The 22,451-nt window shown below is 46.7% G+C and overlaps 1 protein-coding gene and 1 long non-coding RNA gene across 3 annotated transcripts in view; one reads left to right on the forward strand and one right to left on the reverse strand.

Annotated features, from left to right (window-relative positions):
- Positions 1–68: 68 nt before the first annotated feature.
- LOC135817592 (uncharacterized) lies at positions 69–12,919 on the forward strand. Of its 2 annotated transcripts, none has more exons than XR_010553562.1 (4): positions 69–423; positions 834–1,044; positions 11,207–11,249; positions 12,440–12,919. It is a non-coding gene; the product is annotated as an uncharacterized LOC135817592 (long non-coding RNA). The 2 variants fall into 2 exon arrangements; XR_010553561.1 differs by lacking the exon at positions 69–423 and adding an exon at positions 431–454.
- The window catches only part of LOC135817581 (nuclear mitotic apparatus protein 1-like), a 17,046-nt gene continuing 7,461 nt past the window's right edge, over positions 12,867–22,451 (reverse strand). Inside the window, exons 9-13 of the mRNA XM_065330795.1 lie at positions 22,206–22,323; positions 20,757–20,862; positions 20,088–20,322; positions 19,037–19,209; positions 12,867–18,669 (exon numbers count right to left, since the gene is read on the reverse strand). Of these exons, the coding sequence (XP_065186867.1) occupies positions 13,249–18,669; positions 19,037–19,209; positions 20,088–20,322; positions 20,757–20,862; positions 22,206–22,323 (6,053 nt within the window). The 3' untranslated portion in view covers positions 12,867–13,248. The remainder of the gene's footprint in view (positions 18,670–19,036; positions 19,210–20,087; positions 20,323–20,756; positions 20,863–22,205; positions 22,324–22,451) is intronic.

The following is a 22,451-nucleotide window of genomic DNA, read 5'->3' on the forward strand; positions in this document are numbered from 1 at the left end:
CATGGCGTGAACCGCAGGCCGTGTACTAGTAATGAACTAATGGCGGGAGAGCCCGTAGATCTACTGTCAGAAGATTTTCACCTGCTTCGGAGTAGCACCGCCAAGAAAATAGCTACCGACGACGAACCTCCCGAGTATCACTTTCGTCTTGCAAGTGCTCGTTGAGGACGTTTGTCCTTCATTTCGCTCTCATCCGTCTTGCTAGACTCGCAGCCTTACGGTAAGTTGTAACAGCAGTTACTGTTCTAGCATTCGTCGTCTGTTTTGATTGTGTCCATGGTGTTCAGCCTTTCGCAACTAAGTTTCTTGCGTGACACACCTGCGACGACACGTATTGCATCTTCGGACCCAGAGTACTTCGTCAGAGTCGGCTTGGCTCCGTGTTTTCCTCCGATGTCGACCGCTGCACCGCGGAACAAGGACGTGAGTAGCGGCTTGGTACTCATACTCCTCGGTACTACGGTAGTTGACATGTACTAGAACATGATTGTACTTGTTTTAGCTGGTTCATATCACCCACCATTATGTAGGCTGCAAGAGTACACAAACTCTTGATGTGGGGTACTTCTGGACCAGTGGTGGGTAGCTGCAAACTCACCTGGCTTCGCTTCTCCTAAACGCACCCGGCACACTGTATAGCATCGAACATTGTGGCGGCGAAATGGAGTGCGAAGCAGTGACACTGTACATCATAACATGTCACAGTGTGTTTCATATTCATGATCTCTAGCAATGCCCTTGCTATCTGTAATCAATGATATGTATTATGTACAAATAATTTCACCTCTACCCCCGTTGTTCGGTCTCTGCATTTCTTATCTGTGTGGTGGCAGCTTGCCGATTGTCTGGAGCCCCCAGCTCTGGCAATGTGGACTGCGGAGCCTCTCACAGCACCAGGCATCCACATGTCCTGGCCCTTTCATGCCGCAGTTTCTCAGTGGTATTCACGTGACACAGTGACAGAGAGGGCAATGGCAGGTGACTGAGCACAACCAAGAATGATTGTTAGCCGGCCCTGTAGGCTGTAGCCCAAGGCAGTGACAGGTAAGACTATAGCGTCATAGCGGCCTATTCTCCGTATCAAGATTGTGCAAATGCTGTCATAGTGGTGAACTAGGAGAACCACTCATAGGAGTCATGGGCGCTAACGTTAAAGGGGAAGTATGGTCCAGAATCAAAATCTCACTACTCGTAGTCTTCAGGGTGTTGAGTCGAATGGTCTTGGTCCGAGGAAGCCGAGCTCCCATCCTCCTTTATTCCCAATCGAACTCGCCACTTCCACCGAAACTGGGTGACTGCGCCCTACTAGATGGGGATTTATATGCAAAATATCACTAAAAGACTAGTAAAAGCGCCTTTTCGTTCTTATTAAAGCATGGATGAACGAGACTGGCCCATATGCTGTAGTCTTTTGGACGCTGAGTTGACTGGTTTTGGTCCGAGAAGGCTGCGATACTGCGTTCAGCCCTTATCGCCAATTGAACACGGTTGAGTAAGCGGTCACGTGCTGATGTGTACGCCAGTGACCTAGTCACCGTGCCTGCAGGCTACAACTTTCATACCAAGGCTCTACGTGACAGGAAAGCGTGCTATTGCATAGCCAGCAATCGCATGTCATCACGTACATTCAAAATCAACATAATTTTGCGAATCGAACGTTTTTTCAGCATCACTTTTCAACGAGGACGAAGCAAAGTCGGCCGAACGAAGCCCAGAGGAAGAAAATCACCCTCTCCACTTCACCATCACGATACTGACATAGATACGAGACGAAACAACTAAAAAATCCACAAGAAAACTGATCGGCCATCATCGCGCTGACTTTGGTCTGAGAATTTCTATCACGATCAAAAATGTACGAGGAGCACTCAAAATAAGCTACAGACGTACCTTTATCACTCTCTACTCCTTTTTCAAGGCACAAAAGTCGACTCTCCACTTTCAAACCAGGAACCAGACATACCAGTGGTCCTTTTCAGCTGCTCCACGAGCGCAGGAAATGTTCACCAAGGGGCGCAGAGCAGCATCCATTCCAGAAAGAGAGCTAAAATACGAGTGAGACTGCATGCCTGAGTACATGAGTACATGCATGAGTACATGCAGAAAATAGTCAATTTCAGCGTTTCTGCTCCAAACAGCAACTTGCTTCGACTAGCTACAAAGATTACACCAAAGGATCAAACAACAACCGTTTTCTTCATTTTTTTTGACAGGTGGCTTCCTTGTGCTTGGCCGAGGACGCCAAAAATCACACCTCGGAGGAGTACAAATATTACAACGCCCAGATGTCCTCGATTGCTGGCCATGGGGCTGTAAGTTGTAGCCTGCAGGCATGGTGACCAGGTGACTGATGTACACATCAGCATGTGACCGCTGTTAAAAAGCGAAGTATACCCTTAAATCAAATGTTCACCGGTTGCAGTCTTCGGGGTGCTGAGTCGAATGGTCTTGGTCTGAGGAAGCTGAGACGCTCTCTTCCCCCTTTATTCCCAATCGCACTCGCGCACTTCCACTGAAACTGGGTGACTGCGCTATGCATCGGCGGATAATGCTAGCATAATAACTAGCATAATAGAGAGGCTGCGCACAACGAAAATTCGTAAGATTTCGCGACCGAAACAGAGCAGATCTATGAAAAAAGGACCAAGAAACTACAAGTTACGCTATAATGTTCACTAACACCACCAGTTACTACACAATCAGCTCATGCTAGTTGTAGAACTTCAGTGTCAGTGTCGTGCAACATTATCGCATGGGCTGATTGTTTAGTAACTGGTGGTGTTAGTGGACATTATAGCGTAACTTGAAGTTTCTTGGTCCTTTTTATTTTTACTATAGATCTATGAAACTATTTTTCATCCGTTGGAGTACTAAAATGCTGATAATATCACAACTCCCTGTCTTGACTCTTCGCACCCGCACGGCTGCCGCGTCAACCCACTACGAAAAATTTCACACGTTGTGCGCAACCTCACGGTTTATGAATATTCGTTAGCTTTTTTCATTTTAATGAAAACAATTTCATTACTGTTCTAAGAATTTTCGTTGTGCGCAACCGCTCTAATGACCCATGTGGGGAAGACCGGCACTGCCCTAGCATAAAGTCTCCAAATGTGACCTTGTCTAGCACAATCGATGTGTGAAACTAGCACTACGTCCAGTCTGTTGGCACCACCGTGAAAAGAAACGCTATTTTTAGAGTGCAGAGAGACACACTGCTGCTTCCTGCAACGCTGCCGCTGGCATGCAGCCCTCTGTACATGTACTGATGTAATGAAAGTGTAAGCCGGATGCCACTGTTGCCAGGACTAGCCGTTTAGTAGCATGTTCGCTACGTTTACGAAGTACCGGTAATAGTTGTTCAAACTGACTTCCTGGAGTATAGTGCACTCGATTTGCAAATATTTAATTTGTTTTGCAAGTTTGCAGTGCTTGTTTTCAAGTTAAACGATACGGCGAGTCTTTCCCAAGTTAGTAATCATTTTGGCCTTCAGCTTTAGCATGTTGACAGTGAAATATGAAAGTGGTGAGTCCTTTGCTAGAAGTGAGCAAACTAGTTGTACTGTCGTAGCTTGTTGTTGTTAAATTTGTTGGTTCGATGGCAGCCACGGGAAGCGTAGGCACTGGCGTCTGGTTTTGAAACAAATGAGAGCAGTGAGAGCAATGGCTTTGTTAGCGGAGAGGAAAGCTCTGACTTGGAAAATAATGTGGCAGCCGACAGTCTTCCAGCAGCACAACCAGCTGCTGATGCAGATTGTTTGCTAGAAGTGGGAAGTCGAGCGACTCGAACCAGAGTACCGAGGCAAAGCATGTGAGAGCGTCGGGTGGGAAATCACCGCAGCTCCTCGCCCCAGCACCAACGGTTGGATTGCAGAATTCCGGGGCGAGTACCTCTCAGTTTCTGCAAGGGAACTCTACTGCATAGCCTGTGACTTTACGATCAGTATAAAGCCAGTACATGTATTGTGAAAGCGCATGTGGATAGCCAGCAACATGTGCAGGGAAAGAAACGGGCGAAACTTCACCAACAGGCAATAACTTAACTGCTTCGTGGGAAAAGTTTGCAAGTGGAAGCACGCCTGACCTGGCGGGAAGCGGCCAATCACAAGCTGTGTCAGAAGATATTGTTGTTCGGCGGGCCAACATTGTTGAGGCTTTCCTGAAGGCTGGAATTCCGCTCATTGAGGTGGATTACCTGCACCCTCTCCTGGAGAGTGGTTACCATGGTTACGGACGTCTAACATAATTATAGCACTTACATGGCTCAGCTGATTCCATTCCTGCTCAACAAGGAGGTAGATGAACTAAAGCAAGGCCGTCACAGCCGGGCGGCTGAGGCCGCCCCACTTTTTCGGCCGTTTATTATTTTTTTGGAGCACACTGCAACAAAGCACGATGAACGCAGCTCAGCGCAAAGAATCCTTGTCCCCGATCGTGGTTTGTTCCAGAATCAAAAAGTCTTTCATTGCAGTTACACTGAAAGGGCACCAAATGCCTGGAAATGCTTGCATTTGGCTTCAATTTTTGAATTTTGTTCCCAGGGGAGGATAATGAAGAATCCTTGTCCCCGATCGTAGCGTCTTCTTGGTTTGTTGCAGAATCAAAAAGTCTTTCCTTGTAGTTACATGTACACTGACATGGCACCAGATGCCCAGAAATGCTTTGCAATTGGAAGATTTTGAATTTTTACGGGAGGCCCCCCCCCCCCTTCCATGGCCGCCCACCTCCTATGTCAGTGCGACGGGCCTGTAAAGAAGGAGATATCGGGTGCAACTTGACGTACATGTATGTGGCTGACATCTTCCCACCATATTCCGAGTGACTGCAAGCAATTATTTCCTGCAGCAAGGATTGCCATTTTGTAGCACTATCAGCACTGCTAGCATTATAACTAGCATAATTGCTTCAAATAACTAGCAGTGCTAGTAGCACAATTTCCACATACCGTATATTCTCTATTATAAGCACAGGTCTCCATTACTAGCACAGTCTCTAATACTAGCACACTGTGAGCACCTTTCGAAACATTATAAGCACAGTCTCTATTATTAGCACGGTCTTGGTGGAAATCAATGCTGCATGCATGATATCCAGCATGTATTTCTTCTTGCTCCGTATGGATGTATTGGTTGAAACAATATAAGCGCGGTCTCCAATATAAGCACGGGGTAGAGGGGTGTTGAATAAATATAAGCACGGCGCTTATAATAGAGAATATACGGTATAACTAGCATTATCATGGGCCGCCGGTGCCTAGACTGTGCCCTACTAGATGGGATTTGTATGCAAAAAGTCACTAAAAGCGCCATTTCGTTGTTATAAAAGCACGGATGACCGCGATTGGTCCATATGTTGTAGCATGCGGGCATGGTGACCAGGTGACTGGTGTACGCATGAGCATGTGACCGCTTACTCACCCGTGTTCGATTGGGAATAAGGACTGCATCGCAGCCTTTTCGGACCAAAACCAGTCGACTCGGCGGCAAAAATACAGCGTTCCTGTTTATTACATGTGGCTGCGCTTGTAGCTTTTGAGTTGAACCTTGCGTTAACCAGGCGACTGGTGTACGCACGAGCACGTGACCGGTTACTCAACCGGATTCGAATGGGAATAAGGGCTAACGCTGCATCGCAGCCTTCTTGGACCAAAACCAGTCGACTCAGCGTCCAAAAAAAGTGTCTTCCGTGATGGGAAGGTGCTTACTTGCAGTGAGTAGATCTGCAGAGTAAATTAATGTGGATGGATGTTTAACTATTGAGGGCCAAAGTGTGAAGTGGATAAACAAGGCCCAGTAGTAGGTTGAATGAAGTCGAAGACACCACTGCAGCTGTACTTATGGTTGATAAATATGGTGACACACCTGGCAATATGGCGGTAAACACACGCCTGCCCACACACGCTCTCTAGGCTGCAAAGTTCTGGCACAGAGCTCTCCTTCTCACCACCACCACCATCAGTTCGCGCCTGGCGCCTGGTCGATGCATGGCTGGCGGTATCCGGCATAGCAGGCTGGTACATCAAGTAGCACATGGCACATAGATGATGACACAGCAACGACATAGCTCGATTGCGACGTACGTTTCGTCCCCGCTGGACTCATCAGGCAATCTTCTTCTTGGATGTCTTCATACGGAGCTTGACACCACCACCACCATCAGTTCGCGCCTGGCGCCTGGTCGATGCATGGCTGGTGGTATCCGGCATAGCAGGCTGGTACATCAAGTAGCGCATGGCACATAGATGATGACACAGCAACGACATAGCTCGATTGCGACGTGCGTTAGGAGAGCTCTGTGCCAGAACTTTGCAGCCTAGAGAGCGTGTTTTTGGAAGGCGTGTGTTTACCGCCATATTGCCAGGTGTGTCTTTACCACCATATTTATCAACCATAAGTACAGCTGCAGTGGTGTCTTCGACTTCATTCTCCCGAGTCAAGCTCCGTATGAAGACATCCAAGAAGAAGATTGCCTGATGAGTCCAGCGGGGACAAAACGTACGTCGCAATCGAGCTATGTCGTTGCTGTGTCATCATCTATGTGCCATGCGCTACTTGATAAACCAGCCTGCTATGCCGGATACCGCTAGCCATGCATCGACCAGGCGCCAGGCGCGAACTGATGGTGGTGGTGGTGAGAAGGAGAGCTCTGTGCCAGAACTTTGCAGCCTAGAGAGCGTGTGTGGGCAGGCGTGTGTTTACCGCCATATTGCCAGGTGTGTCTTTACCACCATATTTATCAACCAGTAGTAGGTTGGTGAGAGAATTGAAGATACTATAGGTATAATTTTAAGTGGGTTTTTGTGTAGTTTAGGGAGGCCATAAAAGTTGGGTGTGCTGTTACCCGATGTGCGTAGTTGTTTACGGAGGCGTTTGTGCAGGTCTTTGGCAATGGGGTCCAGTGCCGTAGTTAGGACCTGTTGGATGTCAGGAATTTGAGTAACAATTTCGTATGTATCTTTATTTTGTAAGTGGTCCAGACAAAGGGTGACATACATTGTTGTTGGCATGACAACGGTAGTAGAGCCTTTGTCCGCCCTACAGACAATTAGGTTGGCGTCCTGGAGGGATTTTAGCGCCTGCTGTTCCTCTTGTGTTAGATTAGGTTTTGTGGGTTTTGGTTTGTATGTGTCTAGTGTAGTCCCTAGTTCCATCCTGAACTCGATGAGTTCAACGGGCAGTGATTGTAGTGGCGGTGTCCAGTTGGACCGAGAGAAAATGCGGGCGTATTGTTCCTCTGTACGCGGTTGCCCGGGGAAGTAGGTGTATACGTGTAAGTTACGCAAGAAACGGGTAACGGGGCGATGGGCGATGGGCAGCCCCGCAGTGGTCGCCTACGCTAACATTTTCATGTTCCGCATGGAAAAATTCCACCTTTCTTTATTTTTTGCCTCCTCCTTACTGGCCAAGAGATACATTCACGACTTGTTCGCGGTAGTATCTAATACTTCGAAGTAAATATAATATATTAAACAAATCTTACGCGAACCCATCACCTCTAATTGTCCAGTAAAATTCACACATGAAAGCAGCAACACAGACATTATTATGCTGGACTTGCACCTAAAAATCGTGGATGGTAAAATTGAATCGAAAATTAATTTCAAAACAACAAACAAATTCCAATACATTTCACCAAGATACTCGCACCCTACCCATACGTGGAAAGCGGTGGCGCTCGGAGAGATGATCCGAGCAAATCGAGGCTCAACAACAGAAGCTGCATCCCTGGGTACCAGGTCGTTTTTGTCTAGTAAACTTGTCGAGCATGGCTACCCTCAATCTGTAGTCGCAGCCGCGTTACACGCAACATCACACCTCCACTTAGGCGAGACCAAAAAAAAATAGAGATTCCCGGGCCCTCCCGCACCAAAATCGAGCCAAGTCCAATTTTTGTTTAAACAGTTCATGCATGTACAGTACTGATCGTGTGAGTAGATCTGTGACGTGGAGTCACACAAACCCGAGCTTGTACGACTCCCTGATGTACAGATCAGGGCCATCGTTGGCCGAAATATAGAAAAATTGAACGGGTTAACAGCGTACCTACCTGTCGTCTGCAAAAAAATTGAATAAAAATTACCAGAAAATGCTGGAAAAAAGTTCAACATGGCATGCACACATATAGTCATGTGCATACATGGGGAAAAAAATAAAAAATAGAATTCGCCCGCCCGCACCAATTTCACATGGGTCCTGCCTGGGAATCTCGATTTTATTTTGGTCTCGCCTTATCATCCCTTACCACCCCAGCCTCACTGGTCTAAACAAAGTGATGAGAAATCTATGGGCTAAGCACCAACTTGACACAAAAATAGGCCCCGCACCCTTTATTGCGTGGAAAAAGACAAAGCGTCTATCAAATTTTCTTACACACAAGCATGTGTAGATTCACACCTCTGCTAATGCCGTTCTTTTCACTTCTAAAAAATCGACTGATAAGGGACTGTTCCCACACAGAACCTCCATTGGTCTGATGAGTTATCATCCCAATGATAAGGAAACAAGCTTGTCACCACCGTCACTTTTTTTCTTTACCTTTGGACGGTCCCTTTACACATATTTAAACATTACATCCCGCACACTTTCATCCCGTACACTTTCATCCCGCACACTTTCATCCCGTGATTGTCTTCTTTTGCATTGCTTTGTGTTCTATTTTTTCATATCCACCGCACCTTTCTACACGTGACAGCTTTGCATTGCGTTTTCTTTTGTGCCGCCCTACAACCGCTCTGCTCAGCAGAATCTTTTAACCTCATCTGGTAGGGCACACTCACCCAGTTTCAGTGGAAGTGGCAAGTTAGATTGGGAATAAAGGAGGAAGGGAGCGCCTCGGCTTACTCGGACCAAGAGTATTTGACTCGGGACACTGAATACTACGAGTAATGGAATTATTTGATTAACTTGTAAAGTATGTATACAGCGTGAGTCGGCGCTTTTTGCTTGACCTGCTGCATCGCTGTGCGCGGCGGCTTTGCCAAAGCTCTCAATTCTATCTGCTATAATTGCTAACTGCTATAGTGCACATTCACACTAGGAGAGGTATGGTCTAAAATCTAAATTTCACCGGTTGTCTTCGAGCCGGGGTGCCAGTTGGATGGTCTCGGTCTGAGGAAGCTGAGACGCTCCCTTCCTCCTTTACTCCCAATCAAACTCGCGCACTTTCCCCCGCATTGGCATGGAATCGTATATGGGCCCGTATTCGACCGTGTTCAGTTGGGAATAAGGATTGGACGCTATACCGCAGCCTCCTCCAACCAAGGCCATGTGGGTATTCAGTAAAGGAATCTGCTCCTTCCTATCTATACCATGGGTATGTCGATTAGGTCACGATTTTTGGCAAATTCAAAAATGTCATGGCGAATTGTATGCTGGTCAGCCACCTCAAATGACAATTCCTTTACAACACACATGAATTCCCTTGGTTTCGGCTGAAATCTCCGGATTTACCACCAAACAGGAGAAAAAAAGAGAATTTGCCCCGATCAGAAGTGTAGGCCAATGCATGACGCAATCGTTTTCAGGTAAACTGTATTGGAAGAGGCAATAAAAAGGAGAACAGCGCAGATCAGCCATATCTTGCAGTCCCTTTGAATGCTTGTCGTGTTGGTGTCCATGTGCCGCTTGATTTCGTGAACACCACAATCAGAAGTGTTTACTTCATCTACGAAGGCTGTCGCTTATAGCAACTCTCTTGGCCAAGTTCTTTCTTATTTTCACTGAGATAAAAATCTCAACTATATAATATTATAATACAATGAAAAGCATTATTTTGTGCCGTCATGTCTACACATACACACACACACGCACACACACGCACGCACACACATGCACGCATGCGCGCGCGCGCACACACACACACGCACACACACACACACACACACACACACACACACACAAAGCGAAACAGCAAGATTTGTATCCAGAATGTTTTCTTGTGACATTCTTCAGTGGAATATTGTCACTGATCAGTAACATGAAATGTGTGTGTGTATATGTACATGTGGACATGACGGCACAAATAATTATTTTTTATTGCATTACTTAAAAAAATGACGCCTTTTTTAAAATATATATTTCAACAATTACTCGTCAGGAAACGACAACGGACCTGGACTGAAGAAGACAGATAACCTCTGTTAAAAACAAGATAGTAGAGAGGTGAAGACATCGCCAGACCGGCTGTTGCGCTTCTTTTAAAAAATTGGTCAACAGTACACAGACTTCTGCTCTCCGGGTCTATAAGTACATGACATTGTACAGTTATTCTGTGCTCCCACTGCCTACTGCACGACCATTTGCTAGTACCGGTACTTGTATACTGTACATAGCCAGCGCGCTAGTGTCGAAACTGTTGACTTCCAACGTGCAGAGCAGATCTAATTGAACTCCGTGCATTGTGCACCACGTACATGTACGCCCAAGAGTATAAATTTATAACCCCCCAGGGGGTTGTATACTCTTGGTATGACTGGTAAAAAGAAAAAGGAAAAGAAGAAAAAACTGACTTTCATGGCAATCCCACGACTTCGACAAAACATCCATTAAATATCACTCCCCCTCACATGCCCTCACATGATCGCAGGCACCCATACGCCCGTCCACACAACCATACAGCTGTTCGGGGATAATGTGCTTCTTGTATTTTGCAACTTGGACCGACACGATGTGTCCTGCTTGACTCTGCTGAGTCCCTAACTACTATCTTTTAGTGCCATTACATATTTTTGTAACATGAAGACATGCCTGGTAGAAGGGGAGCAAAGGTCAAAGAGAAGAGGAAACAAAAAAGAACAAAGAAAAAACCCTGGCACCTGTGCTCATGCCACTGAAGGGCGCCCATTGTAACCGCGATTCTGAAGACGTGTCGACAGCTCACGAGGCTGCCAAGTACGCAACTGGCATGAGAACCACCCTCGCCACGTAGGAAGGGCGTCAAGCTCGGGCCGCCACTGCGCGATGCCGGCGCAAGCTAGATGCTGTGTTTCGTTAAACTTTATTTTTTAAGGCTTGCATTTGCGGCGCTAGGGACCAAATGTGCTGGCCAGAAAGTCTAGGTCTGTTGAAATACGTAGGAAAGTAAAGCTCAGAATCGCAGGGGCACAACTCTGTAAAGAGGTAGATGGTGATTTGGGCTTCATTGATTATTTTGCTCCAGGAGTGTAGTAATGTTCTTCTTCCTTTGTGCAATCCTTTTTCTCCACCAGGGTGTCTCCGGCAGCATGAAAGCGTGAACGGAGAGGGGAAAGTGTGAGTCGACTTCTAGAATTCAGCCCCTATGACGCTGTGCATTGTAACTTGGTATGTCCGGGTACAGATACATACAATGTGAGTGTGCGGACTTGACTTTTGCCGGATGCTTTTACAGTGTTCAAAGACGACTGTTATTATGAGCAGGGGATCTGCTGTGAAAGTTGGGACAGCATGACATTCTACACTGGGAGATGGTGATATTGGACTTTCTTTGGTGCAACTCCTCTCTCCCCCCTCCTCTCTCTCTCTCTCTCTCTCTCTCTCTCTCTCTCTCTCTCTCTCTCTCTCTCTCTCTCTCTCTCTCTCTCTCTCTCTCTCTCTCTCCTCTACTTGAAACCAGGGCGGCTGCTGGTAGTCTAAAAGGTTTGAATGAATAGAAATACGTGAAGTCAGTATTCAAGATTTCAGCCCACCTTATTTTATCGTACCTTTGCATATACGTGGCGGCGATTTTGACCACTTTGAGAACGCCTCTCGTGTCCGGGCTAACTGTATGAGAGACAATACATTAGCTTAGCTTACGTTAACTTTCATGAGCTGACACTTGAAGTGAGACAACAATTTTAAGCTGCGAAGTCATTTTATAACACATAGCAAATTGTTGAGGAAATCCGGCAACATTGGGAGGAAACCATCCCGGATACAGCGCTGAATAACCTTAGTACAAGAGACGAGTGTGGTAGCTTTGGCAATAGAAGCTGGATTGGGGTGGTGTATCTGTGCACATTTTATCCAGCAACAATATTGGAGATTGATACTTTGGATGGTATACAAATTTAAATTTTATTCAAAAAACGAAAATCAGCAATTTGGAGGGCCTACCTAGCGATCGTGGATATAGGAATCCTGGTACACCATCCGCATCCAAGCTTATCTGATATGATCTTCATCTGAATCAGCACTCTTCTTTAGTGAGGAAGAAACATTGAATGCTGTGAAACCAGCTAAAACAAGGTGTTTTCGGCCCCATCGCTTCACCCACTGGGTGCATGCAGGGATTGAGGAAAAGAATTCCTCGCATTTTGCCTAACTAACCACCCGTTACGAGCTTCTTCCTCAAAAGAAGAGAAGGCAAAACAATCTGGAGTTATTGCCAAGAAAGTTATCAGTTTGAGCGATTGAAAACTTACTTGTATATCTGTTCCTCATTCCTCATTGTGTCCATGTTCCTTATTGTGTCCCTGCAGGTACGTAACGTTATTTCGCAACGAGATGTATTTTTCGGATGTATTCAACGTGTAACTGAATCATGGTGGTTTTGGCAAGGCTTCATTCGTATATACATGTATGTGATGTGCAGTATCCAGTACTACGCTAGATATTCACAAGTAGCATTGCTGGAATTCTTTCGTTCTCAAGTTGATATAGGGGCGCAGCAAAATTCATAGAATTATCAGGAGACGTTCTTTCTTCCGAATGTAAAATAGGGAACATTGCAAGTTGTTAAAAAGAACCTCTCTTCATTTTTCTCTTTTTGTTTGTTTTCTTAATAGTTTCTCAATGCATGCATAACTTGGTGTTTCCTTGTTTTCCATTTCTATTTAATTTTTGTTCTTTCTGCCACCTTTCTTGCCATAATATAATATTCTCTCCCACGTCATCGTGACAACTTCCTTGAAGTGACGTCATCAGCATTATGATGCCAATAAAAATAATGTACACATGAAGATGGCGTAGTAACAATAACAGCACATTATTCCAGCAAGAATCCTTTTGCAAGGAGGGGGAGGGGGGGGGGGGGCAGCGCTGGGAAGAAGACAGCAATTGGCAGGGGGCATATGCGGTGGCAGCTTTCATTTCATGGCTAGTATGAGCATGACTCGGGAGAATGAGCATGCAAAATTTGTAAAAATTTAATCATGGGTTATGAAAAAATGGGCAAAACAAAAAAACAAAAACCTCTCCTCAACTAACTTATGCATCAGCACAAAACGTTTTAAACCCAATAATATTGGTGCATGCTATGCTACATTGAGTGCAAAGCATAACAACTCACTTACACCTTGTTTCTGTGTGTCAGTGGGCGAGACTTCTTGCTGGATGCTGTGGAGGACTTGATTGCAGCTGCAGCAGCCGCTTTCTCGCTAGCTTTCTGCTGATAAGATGCCATGCGAGCTTGTAAGTGAGCTGGTAGCTTAGCCTTGCGAGCGCTACTGCTTCCACTGCTGCTGGTGACGACATCTTTAGACGAAGTACTAACATCAGCGGTTCTACTGCTGCCTCTGCTACTGCGGCCACTGGCATTGTCAGCAAGAGCACTGGTGACAGCACGGCCAGTGACACGTGACTTAAAACTGCTACTACCAGCAGCCTTCTCCTTTGGCTTTGGCGAGGCAATGAGGAATGTCTGGCGTCGCTTTGCACTGTCACCGCTATCATCATCTTCATCCTCATGACGAGCACTCGCAGCAGAGCGTTTCATAGCAGCAATTTTTGCTGGTAACTGCCGCATACTGCTGCTACGTCTACTACTAGGTGGAGAGAACTCCATGGCAAATGATTCCACTGGCGCTGGTTTGGAAATACTGCTAGGCTGTTCCTCTGCAACGCTTGGCATAGCTGAGAGATGACTTGACGCCCTCTGACTGCTGGTATTGCTGCTAGTGCTGCTGGTCGTTGACGAAGGTCGTTTGCGCTTGCCAATGCTTGCTTTGCGGTCATCAACCTGTAACTCAACTGGGTATGTGGATTTCAAATGAGCCGCTGCTATAGTATTACGCCGTTGCAGTTCCTTCAGTCTGCCTTCACTCAGATCATCATCACTTTCCTCTTTCGCCGACCCACTGATATTATCCCCCCATGCAAATGGCGGCCGAGATGATGCTGTAGCAGTCGACCAGCGACCACTGCGCTCAGCACGACCACCACTATTCCTGCTGTTTTCCATTTCTTTCTCGGCACGGCTTGTGGTGTTGGTAGTGGGTTGAATGCTGGTACGCCGCTGCTGTCGATCAGTGCCGGTCAAGAACGATGAAATGTCATCATTGAGTTTGTCGACAGGAGATTGCAACGTCTCAATCTGTGACACAGAGTGCCTGCCAGTGTCAAACTCTTTATGAACTGACTCATAGCCCGGTTGTGCCATGCGACCATACGAGCCACTGCCACTGCCGCTGTTGTTGTGCCCCAAACTGGCTCGCTGCTGTTGCTGAGATTGTAGTTGCTGTGTGGCTAGTTTTAACTGTGTCTCCATTGTGGACGTCATGTGCTTATAGTGCTCTACTCGTTCTTGCATACACTCTAGCTCATCCTTCAGTTCCTGCTTCTCTGCAGTCGCCTCTTCACCTCGCTTCTTGGCTTCTTCCATCACAGCTCTACATGTTGCTTTGGAAGAATCACTCTCAGCCTGGTATTGTTGAATCAGAGTGTCCATTTCATTCTGCAATGAGTGGTAGTTAGTAGATGCTTGCTCAGCAAACAGTTTGGATTCTGTCTCAGCTGCTTGACTCTGGACGTACTGGTGCCTCATAGACGCTTTCGCCTGCATTGCTTCATCCAGATTCCGTTGCAGGTCACCTCGCTTGCTCTCAAGATATGTGATACGATCTGCTTTCTCCAGCAGTGCTGTCTGCAATTGATCTAGTTGGGTAGACAGTGTGAGCACACGATGCTCCTTGCTGGATGTATCATCGCTGACTTTGCTGAGGGCACTAACTTGACAGCGTAGATCGTCAACATCCGCTTGCAAGTTAGTCTTCTTCTCCAGCAGTTCATTGTGTTGTTCACCAGTATGTGTTAGCAAACTGGTGATATTCTGGTGCTGAGCAGTTGATGATGCGTCTACATCCAGTGCGCTCCACTCGCTGCCAGTCATACGTTGTAGCAGAGTAGCTATTTCCCGGCCAATGCTAGACAGGATTTCACGACCAGTCTCATCATGATCCTCAAGCTTCTTCTGCAGCTGGGCAGCTTGCTCGGTGAGGCTGGACTGCTGCTTCTGAGCACGCTCAAGAGATTCTCCCAGGTTCTGCTCTACCTGGGCACACTTCGTCTCCAGCTCAGCAGCAGCTGATCGTTGACGTGTCAATGTGCTTTGAACATCTTGTTTCTCTTGGTCAAGGCTGGCTAGTTGCGCCTTGACAATGGCAATTTGTTGCTGGCTGCTCTGGCATTCCAGGCAGACTTCGTCGTACTTTGCCTGCAACTTTGTAAATGCTGTCTGATGACGCTCACGCTCAGCAACCAGGTCGCTGTTAGCTAGATCCGTGATGCTTTGTGTCTTCTCAACCAGCGATGCTTGCACTTGTTCCAGTTCAGCAGTGAGCATGCTAATGCGCTGTTCACGGCTCGACACATTGTCATTAGCTTGTTTTGATAGAGCAGTCACCTGAGAGCGTAGATCGTCAACTTCTGCTTGCAAGTTAGTCTTCTTCTCTAGCAGTTCATTGTGTTGTTCACCAGTATGTGTTAGCAAACTGGTGATATTCTGGTGTTGAGCAGTTGATGATGCGTCTACATCCAGTGCACTCCACTCGCTGCCAGTCATACGTTGTAGCAGAGTAGCTATTTCCTGGCCAATGCTAGACAGGATTTCACGACCGGACTCATCATGATCTTCAAGCTTCTTCTGCAGCTGGGCAGCTTGCTCGGCGAGGCTGGACTGTTGCTTCTGAGCACGCTCGAGAGATTCTCCCAGGTTCTGTTCGAGCTGTGTATTCTTTGCCTCCAGCTCAGCAGCCACTGACCGTTGACGTGTCAATGTGCTTTGAACATCTTGTCTCTCTTGGTCAAGGCTGGCTAGTTGCGTCTTGACCATGGCAATTTGCTGCTGGCTGCTCTGGCGTTCCAGGCAGACTTCGTCGTACTTTGCCTGCAACTTTGTAAATGCTGTCTGATGACGCTCACGCTCAGCAACCAGGTCGCTGTTAGCTAGATCTGTGATGCTTTGTGTCTTCTCAACCAGCGATGCTTGCACTTGTTCCAGTTCAGCAGTGAGCATGCTAATGCGCTGTTCACGGCTCGACACATTGTCATTAGCTTGTTTTGATAGAGCAGTCAACTGAGAGCGTAGATCGTCAACTTCTGCTTGCAAGTTAGTCTTCTTCTCCAGCAGTTCATTGTGTTGTTCACCAGTATGTGTTAGCAAACTGGTGATATTCTGGTGTTGAGCAGTTGATGATGCATCTACATCCAGTGCGCTCCACTCGCTGCCAGTCATACGCTGTAGCAGAGAAGCTATTTCCTGGCCAATGCTAGATAGGATTTCACGACCAGACTCATCATGATCTTCAAGCTTCTTCTGCAGCTGGGCAGCTTGCTCGGCGAGGCTGGACTGTTGCTTCTGAGCACGCTCAAGAGATTCTCCCAGGTTCTGTTCGAGCTGTGTATTCTTTGCCTCCAGCTCAGCAGCCACTGACCGTTGACGTGTCAATGTGCTTTGAACATCTTGTCTCTCTTGGTCAAGGCTGGCTAGTTGCGTCTTGACCATGGCAATTTGCTGCTGGCTGCTCTGGCGTTCCAGACAGACTTCGTCGTACTTTGCCTGCAACTTTGTAAATGCTGTCTGATGACGCTCACGCTCAGCAACCAGGTCGCTGTTAGCTAGATCCGTGATGCTTTGTGTCTTCTCAACCAGCGATGCCTGCACTTGTTCCAGTTCAGCAGTGAGCATGCTAATGCGCTGTTCACGGCTCGACACATTGTCATTAGCTTGTTTTGATAGAGCAGTCACCTGAGAGCGTAGATCGTCAACTTCTGCTTGCAAGTTAGTCTTCTTCTCCAGCAGTTCATTGTGTTGTTCACCAGTATGTGTTAGCAAACTGGTGATATTCTGGTGCTGAGCAGTTGATGATGCGTCTACATCCAGTGCACTCCACTCGCTGCCAGTCATACGTTGTAGCAGAGTAGCTATTTCCTGGCCAATGCTAGACAGGATTTCACGACCAGTCTCATCATGATCCTCAAGCTTCTTCTGTAGCTGGGCAGCTTGCTCGGTGAGGCTGGACTGCTGCTTCTGGGCACGCTCCAGAGACTCTCCCAGGTTCTGTTCAAGCTGTGAATTCCTTGCCTCCAGTTCTGCAGCAGCTGACCGTTGACGTGTCAATGTGCTTTGAACATCTTGTTTCTCTACGTCAAGGCTGGTTAGTTGCGCCTTGACAATGGCAATTTGCTGCTGGCTGCTCTGGCATTCCAGGCAGACTTCATCGTACTTTGCCTGCAACTTCGTAAATGCTGTCCGATGACGCTCACGCTCAGCGATCAGGTCGCTGTTAGCTAGATCTGTGATGCTTTGTGTCTTCTCGACCAGCGATGCCTGCACTTGTTCCAGTTCAGCAGTGAGCATGGCAATGCGCTGTTCACGGCTCGACACATCGTCATTAGCTTGTTTCGATAGAGCAGTCACCCGAGAGCGTAGACCATCAACTTCTGCTTGCAAGTTAGTCTTCTTCTCCAGCAGTTCATTGTGTTGTTCACCAGTATGTGTTAGCAAACTGGTGATATTCTGGTGCTGAGCAGTTGATGATGCATCTACATCCAGTGCACTCCACTCGCTGCCAGTCATACGTTGTAGCAGAGTAGCTATTTCCTGGCCAATGCTAGACAGGATTTCACGACCAGTCTCATCATGATCCTCAAGCTTCTTCTGCAGCTGGGCAGCTTGTTCGGTGAGGCTGGACTGCTGCTTCTGAGCACGCTCAAGAGACTCTCCCAAGCTCTGCTCTAGCTGGGCACACTTCGTCTCCAGCTCAGAAGTAGTTGATTGTTGACATGTCAACGAATCTTGAACATCTTGTTTCTCTTGGTCAAGGCTGGCTAGTTGCGTCTTGACAATGGCAATTTGCTGCTGGCTGCTCTGGCGTTCCAGGCAGACTTCGTCGTACTTGGCTTGTAGCTTCACAAATGCTGAGTGGTGTCGCTCACGCTCCACCGTTAGGTCATTGTTTGCTAGCTCCAATTGCCGTGCTAGATCACTGGTCTTGTCGTGAGCTGTGTGTAGTAGGTGCTGCCAGTGTTTGCGCTGTTCTTGATGGGCTTCATTGTTACCAACTAATGCGGTGTACTTCTTGCCGGTCTCCTGGAGAACATGATTCACAGTATCGAGCTCCAGACGTAACTCACCCACCTGCTCCAGCAGGTGTTCTTTTTGAGTAGCTGCAGCATCATTGCTTGCCTCCAGCTCATGCCTGGAAACACTAAGTTGTTGTTGAAGTTCAAACACTTGTGATTTCAGTGCTCTCATCTCGGATATGCCATCATCCATCGCATTGGACAGGCGTGTGTTCTCTTCGGCAGCAGTAGCTAAACTCTCCTCGCTCAGTTGAAGCTGCTGTTGAAGTGAAGATGATGTTCCACATTCTGTGTCAAGTAAGTGCTGCGTTTTCTGCTCTTTTTCCTTGGCGTCGGTTAACTGTCGCTCAAGACCACTCTTCTCCTCTGCCATTTCCAACAATTGGCGTTTGTGCTCAACGTACAGGCTCTAAAACACAAGAAAACAAAATATAGCAAAGGACAAACTAACATGTTGGCCTGAAAGGCATAAACAAATGCATACACACCCACCCACACATTTGAAACTACAAAAATAACCCTGCTGCTTATTTGAATACGAGGACTATTATTAATAGATTAATTCTATCCCGGCATCGTATGCTTAAATAATGCAATTGTTCGTAGGAAGAAGGAAGAAAGAAAATTCAAATACTTTTTTTTAACCCCACTAACTTTTGTTGAATCTCGTACTGGTTCACAGGGTCATTTTCCGTCTCACCAAGGCAATTTCTGTTGTACAGTGCTGCTCGTCGTACAAATGGCACCAACACTTGCATCACCCCTTGTCCACTCACCTCAAAGCTTTTCTTCATAGCTGTTGCGTCCTCCACTTGAGAACGCATCAGTCGCATTTCTTCCCGGCTTGGCAACATCGCACGGAGGTCTTCATTTTCTCTCTGCAGCCGTGAGATCTCGGCCTGATCAGCCAATGTCAGCTGGTCACAACTCTCCGCACTAGCATTGGCACCTACACACACACGCACACACACACACACACACACGCACACACACACACACACACATTAGACCTCATAGATGCCGATCCCCAAGGCAATGATAGTGCGGCTATAGTAGAAGCTGTAGCAACTAGTGCTGGGATTGCACCATTCAACAGCTTTCAAAGCTGAGGAGTTGACCAGTAGTTAGCCCAGATTATAAGTCACCACACATCTTGAGAAGTGGCTTTATTCAGGCCAGCCAACCCCCAAAGGATAAACCGTAGAACCAGCACTGGGACGGTAGAAAGATAGCATTTGTTCGCACAACACAAAGAAATACGTGTAAGTGATCGTCCAGAGTAGAACTACCAATTGACTAAGCAATGCATTGTGCCATGGAGCTCTACTTGGCGTTTCTCTTCCACACTATGAGTACAATAATATGTAATGTACTACCAAATACTCGAATTTCAGAAATTTTAGGTGCTCAATATTTTCGGTATGAGGGCAAAAGGCCAGGTTAGGTGAACAGAAATTTTTGGTACAGAGAAGCAGTTCACTATTGGACTGTGTGTGTTAGTGTTTGTTCGGTACAGTCAACTTCGCTAATAACGACTGCGGATATAACGACTATTCGCGAATAACGGCAGCATTTCCATGCCCAGAGCAAAGTCCTTTCCAACTGTAATACATATAATGAGACTTCGGGTATAACGACACTTCGCGAATAAGGACACTTTTTTGACACCCCGCCGAGTGTCGTTATAAGCGAAGTTCACTGTATATTGAAATTTTAGGTATGAAACAGATGCACTGAAAGTACCGAAAATAAAAGCACGCCGAAAATTTGTGAAATTACAGTAAGTCGCCATGATCATAATAAGGTCACTACTACAAAGCACCATACCTGTAACTTTGTCTAGTTCCTCTTGCAACACTTCCACTTGTCCCTGAAGTCTGGTCATTTCAGCTGTGACCGTGGCAACACTGGCAGTAGATTCACCGTAGCGTGTGGACAGTTTTTCCACCTCAGACTGCAGCTGCTCTACATGAGCATGTTCAGAGCTACAGCGCAGCTCTGAGCTGTGAAGCTGCGCTTTGTAGAACTCAACACGACCAGCCACATCATCAGACTGTGCCATCTGACAACAGGACAACAGTGGAAAGACGGTACATACAATGTAGCAACTACAGTTGCGCTCACTGAAATCCGACCCAATGTGCAAAACTGGCACCCTCAACTTGCTCGGCCCTTGACCTGGCCCTGGCAGTGGAATGAATGCGACTGCACGTACACATGTACACCTACAATGATGTAATCAGAACTGGTCCAGGGCGCCGCCAGCTTTGCACTCTGGGTCGGATTTCAGTGAGCGCAACTGTAGTAAGTCTGCTGTGACCTAGAGATGCTGATGATGAACAATGTACGAAGACTTGACAACAATTCCTGCAAAGTATATGATGTTGTCCAACGTGAATGCTAAAGATACTCTCAAAGACAGCTTCAATGCTTGCACAAGAGACCCCCCCCCCCCCCCCACCACCACCAAAGGAATGGCTATCAGCTTTACCGTACCTTTGTCTCCAAGGAGATGACATCAGCTCTAGCAATGGTGAGTTGCTCTTGAAGATGTTCAGCATGGTTCTTCACATCATTGGCTGACTCTAAACGCTTCATGGCTCTGCAAGCATCAAAGCAAAATACGATGTCGTTAGCGCTCCACATAATTCGCTAATCAGAAAGAGGACAAAACAACACAGCTGCCTGCAGTTCCACAGTATTGCTACATTTCTAATGGGCAAGTGGATGATGACGGCGCCAAGACCGAAACAGTGAGTCAATCGAAAGACGTTCAAGTAAGCAGTGTACGCCAACGTGTAGCTGTTAGCCCGTAAGTAAATTGGGAATCAGAACAGGGTTCAGAAGAAATGCACAAGCCAACGCTAGTCTGTGCTTCTGTTGCTCTCTCCTTTCTGGTCTGCCGGTCCGTTTCATACAACAGTAGATTGCCTAACCACACAGTAGGAGCAATACTTGATTGATACAACAAGTCCATATCTTCTTTAGAATGAGATTGAAAATGGGAGAGAACATAGTTAAGACAGGTGGAAATGATACGTGCCAAATAATTGGCGCGATGATATTGCTGAAAGTGAATAAAGGGTATCACAAGTTGAACGACACGAAGCGGCCATGTAGCAAATGTGACACCACAAACTGTACGAAGTAGATGCAACTACACATGGTGGGAAACAGAACAGTAACAAAGTAACGTACTACACTAGTAAGAAGCAACAGCAAGAGGTCAGTGACAAAACTAGCACACAAACCTCACACACGCCCACTCGCATACTCACTGGCACACACACACACACACGCACTCCGGTGTGTGTGTGTGTGTGTGTGTGTGTGTGTGTGTGTGTGTGTGTGTGTGTGAGGTTTGTGTGCTAGTTTTGTCACTGACCTCTTGCTGTTGTTTCTTACTAGTGTAGTACGTTACTTTGTTACTGTTCTGTTTCCCACCACGTGTAGTTGCATCTACTTTGTGGTGTCACATTTGGTACAATACCAGTTAATGTTTTCCATATCCTATTATAACTTTCAGCAATATCAGTGCACCAATTATTTGGCACATAGAGAATTATCTCATCCTACAAACCACGCTCTCTCCCGTTTTCAACATCATTCTGGAGAAGATATAAACTTGCTGAAACGTTAACACGTTTGTCAGTATCACGTCTTGCTCTTGTTGTGCGGCGGCGGCTCAGCTACCTAACACTACTGTTGAATGCTATGCAGTTTTTAGCTGGACCCCCTTTGCTGCTTGTTTGCTGGTCTTGCTTCATGTCTATCTGTTTTTGCAAGCGCATGCTGCTGGCACTGAACACTGAGAAACTAGGGATTTGATTTCCCTTGCCACAGCTGTACTGTAGTATTCATCCAGATTGAAGGTTTATCATTAAAAATGCTGGGATTAAAACTGACGACATCGCATAGCGTTAGCACAGGTAAAGTAACCCATACCTCTCCAGTTTGGCTTGCGTTTTCTTCAGCTCCACTTCAGTGTGCTGTAAGTCCTCCATCTCAGCAACCTGAGCCTCCAAGACTTTACACTGGCGTTCGTATTCACGAACGTTGCGCTCTGCAAACAGACCAGGCACAGCAGGATAAACCAGTTGGCTAAGGAATGCTGATGGCATACAAGTCAGAGAGATATGTAAGCCTTGCTTGTGAGGTTACCAGGTATGATACTGACAGCTTTTCACAAGG

Source organism: Sycon ciliatum, chromosome 5, assembly GCF_964019385.1.
Source record: "Sycon ciliatum chromosome 5, ocSycCili1.1, whole genome shotgun sequence".
NCBI lineage: Eukaryota > Metazoa > Porifera > Calcarea > Leucosolenida > Sycettidae > Sycon > Sycon ciliatum.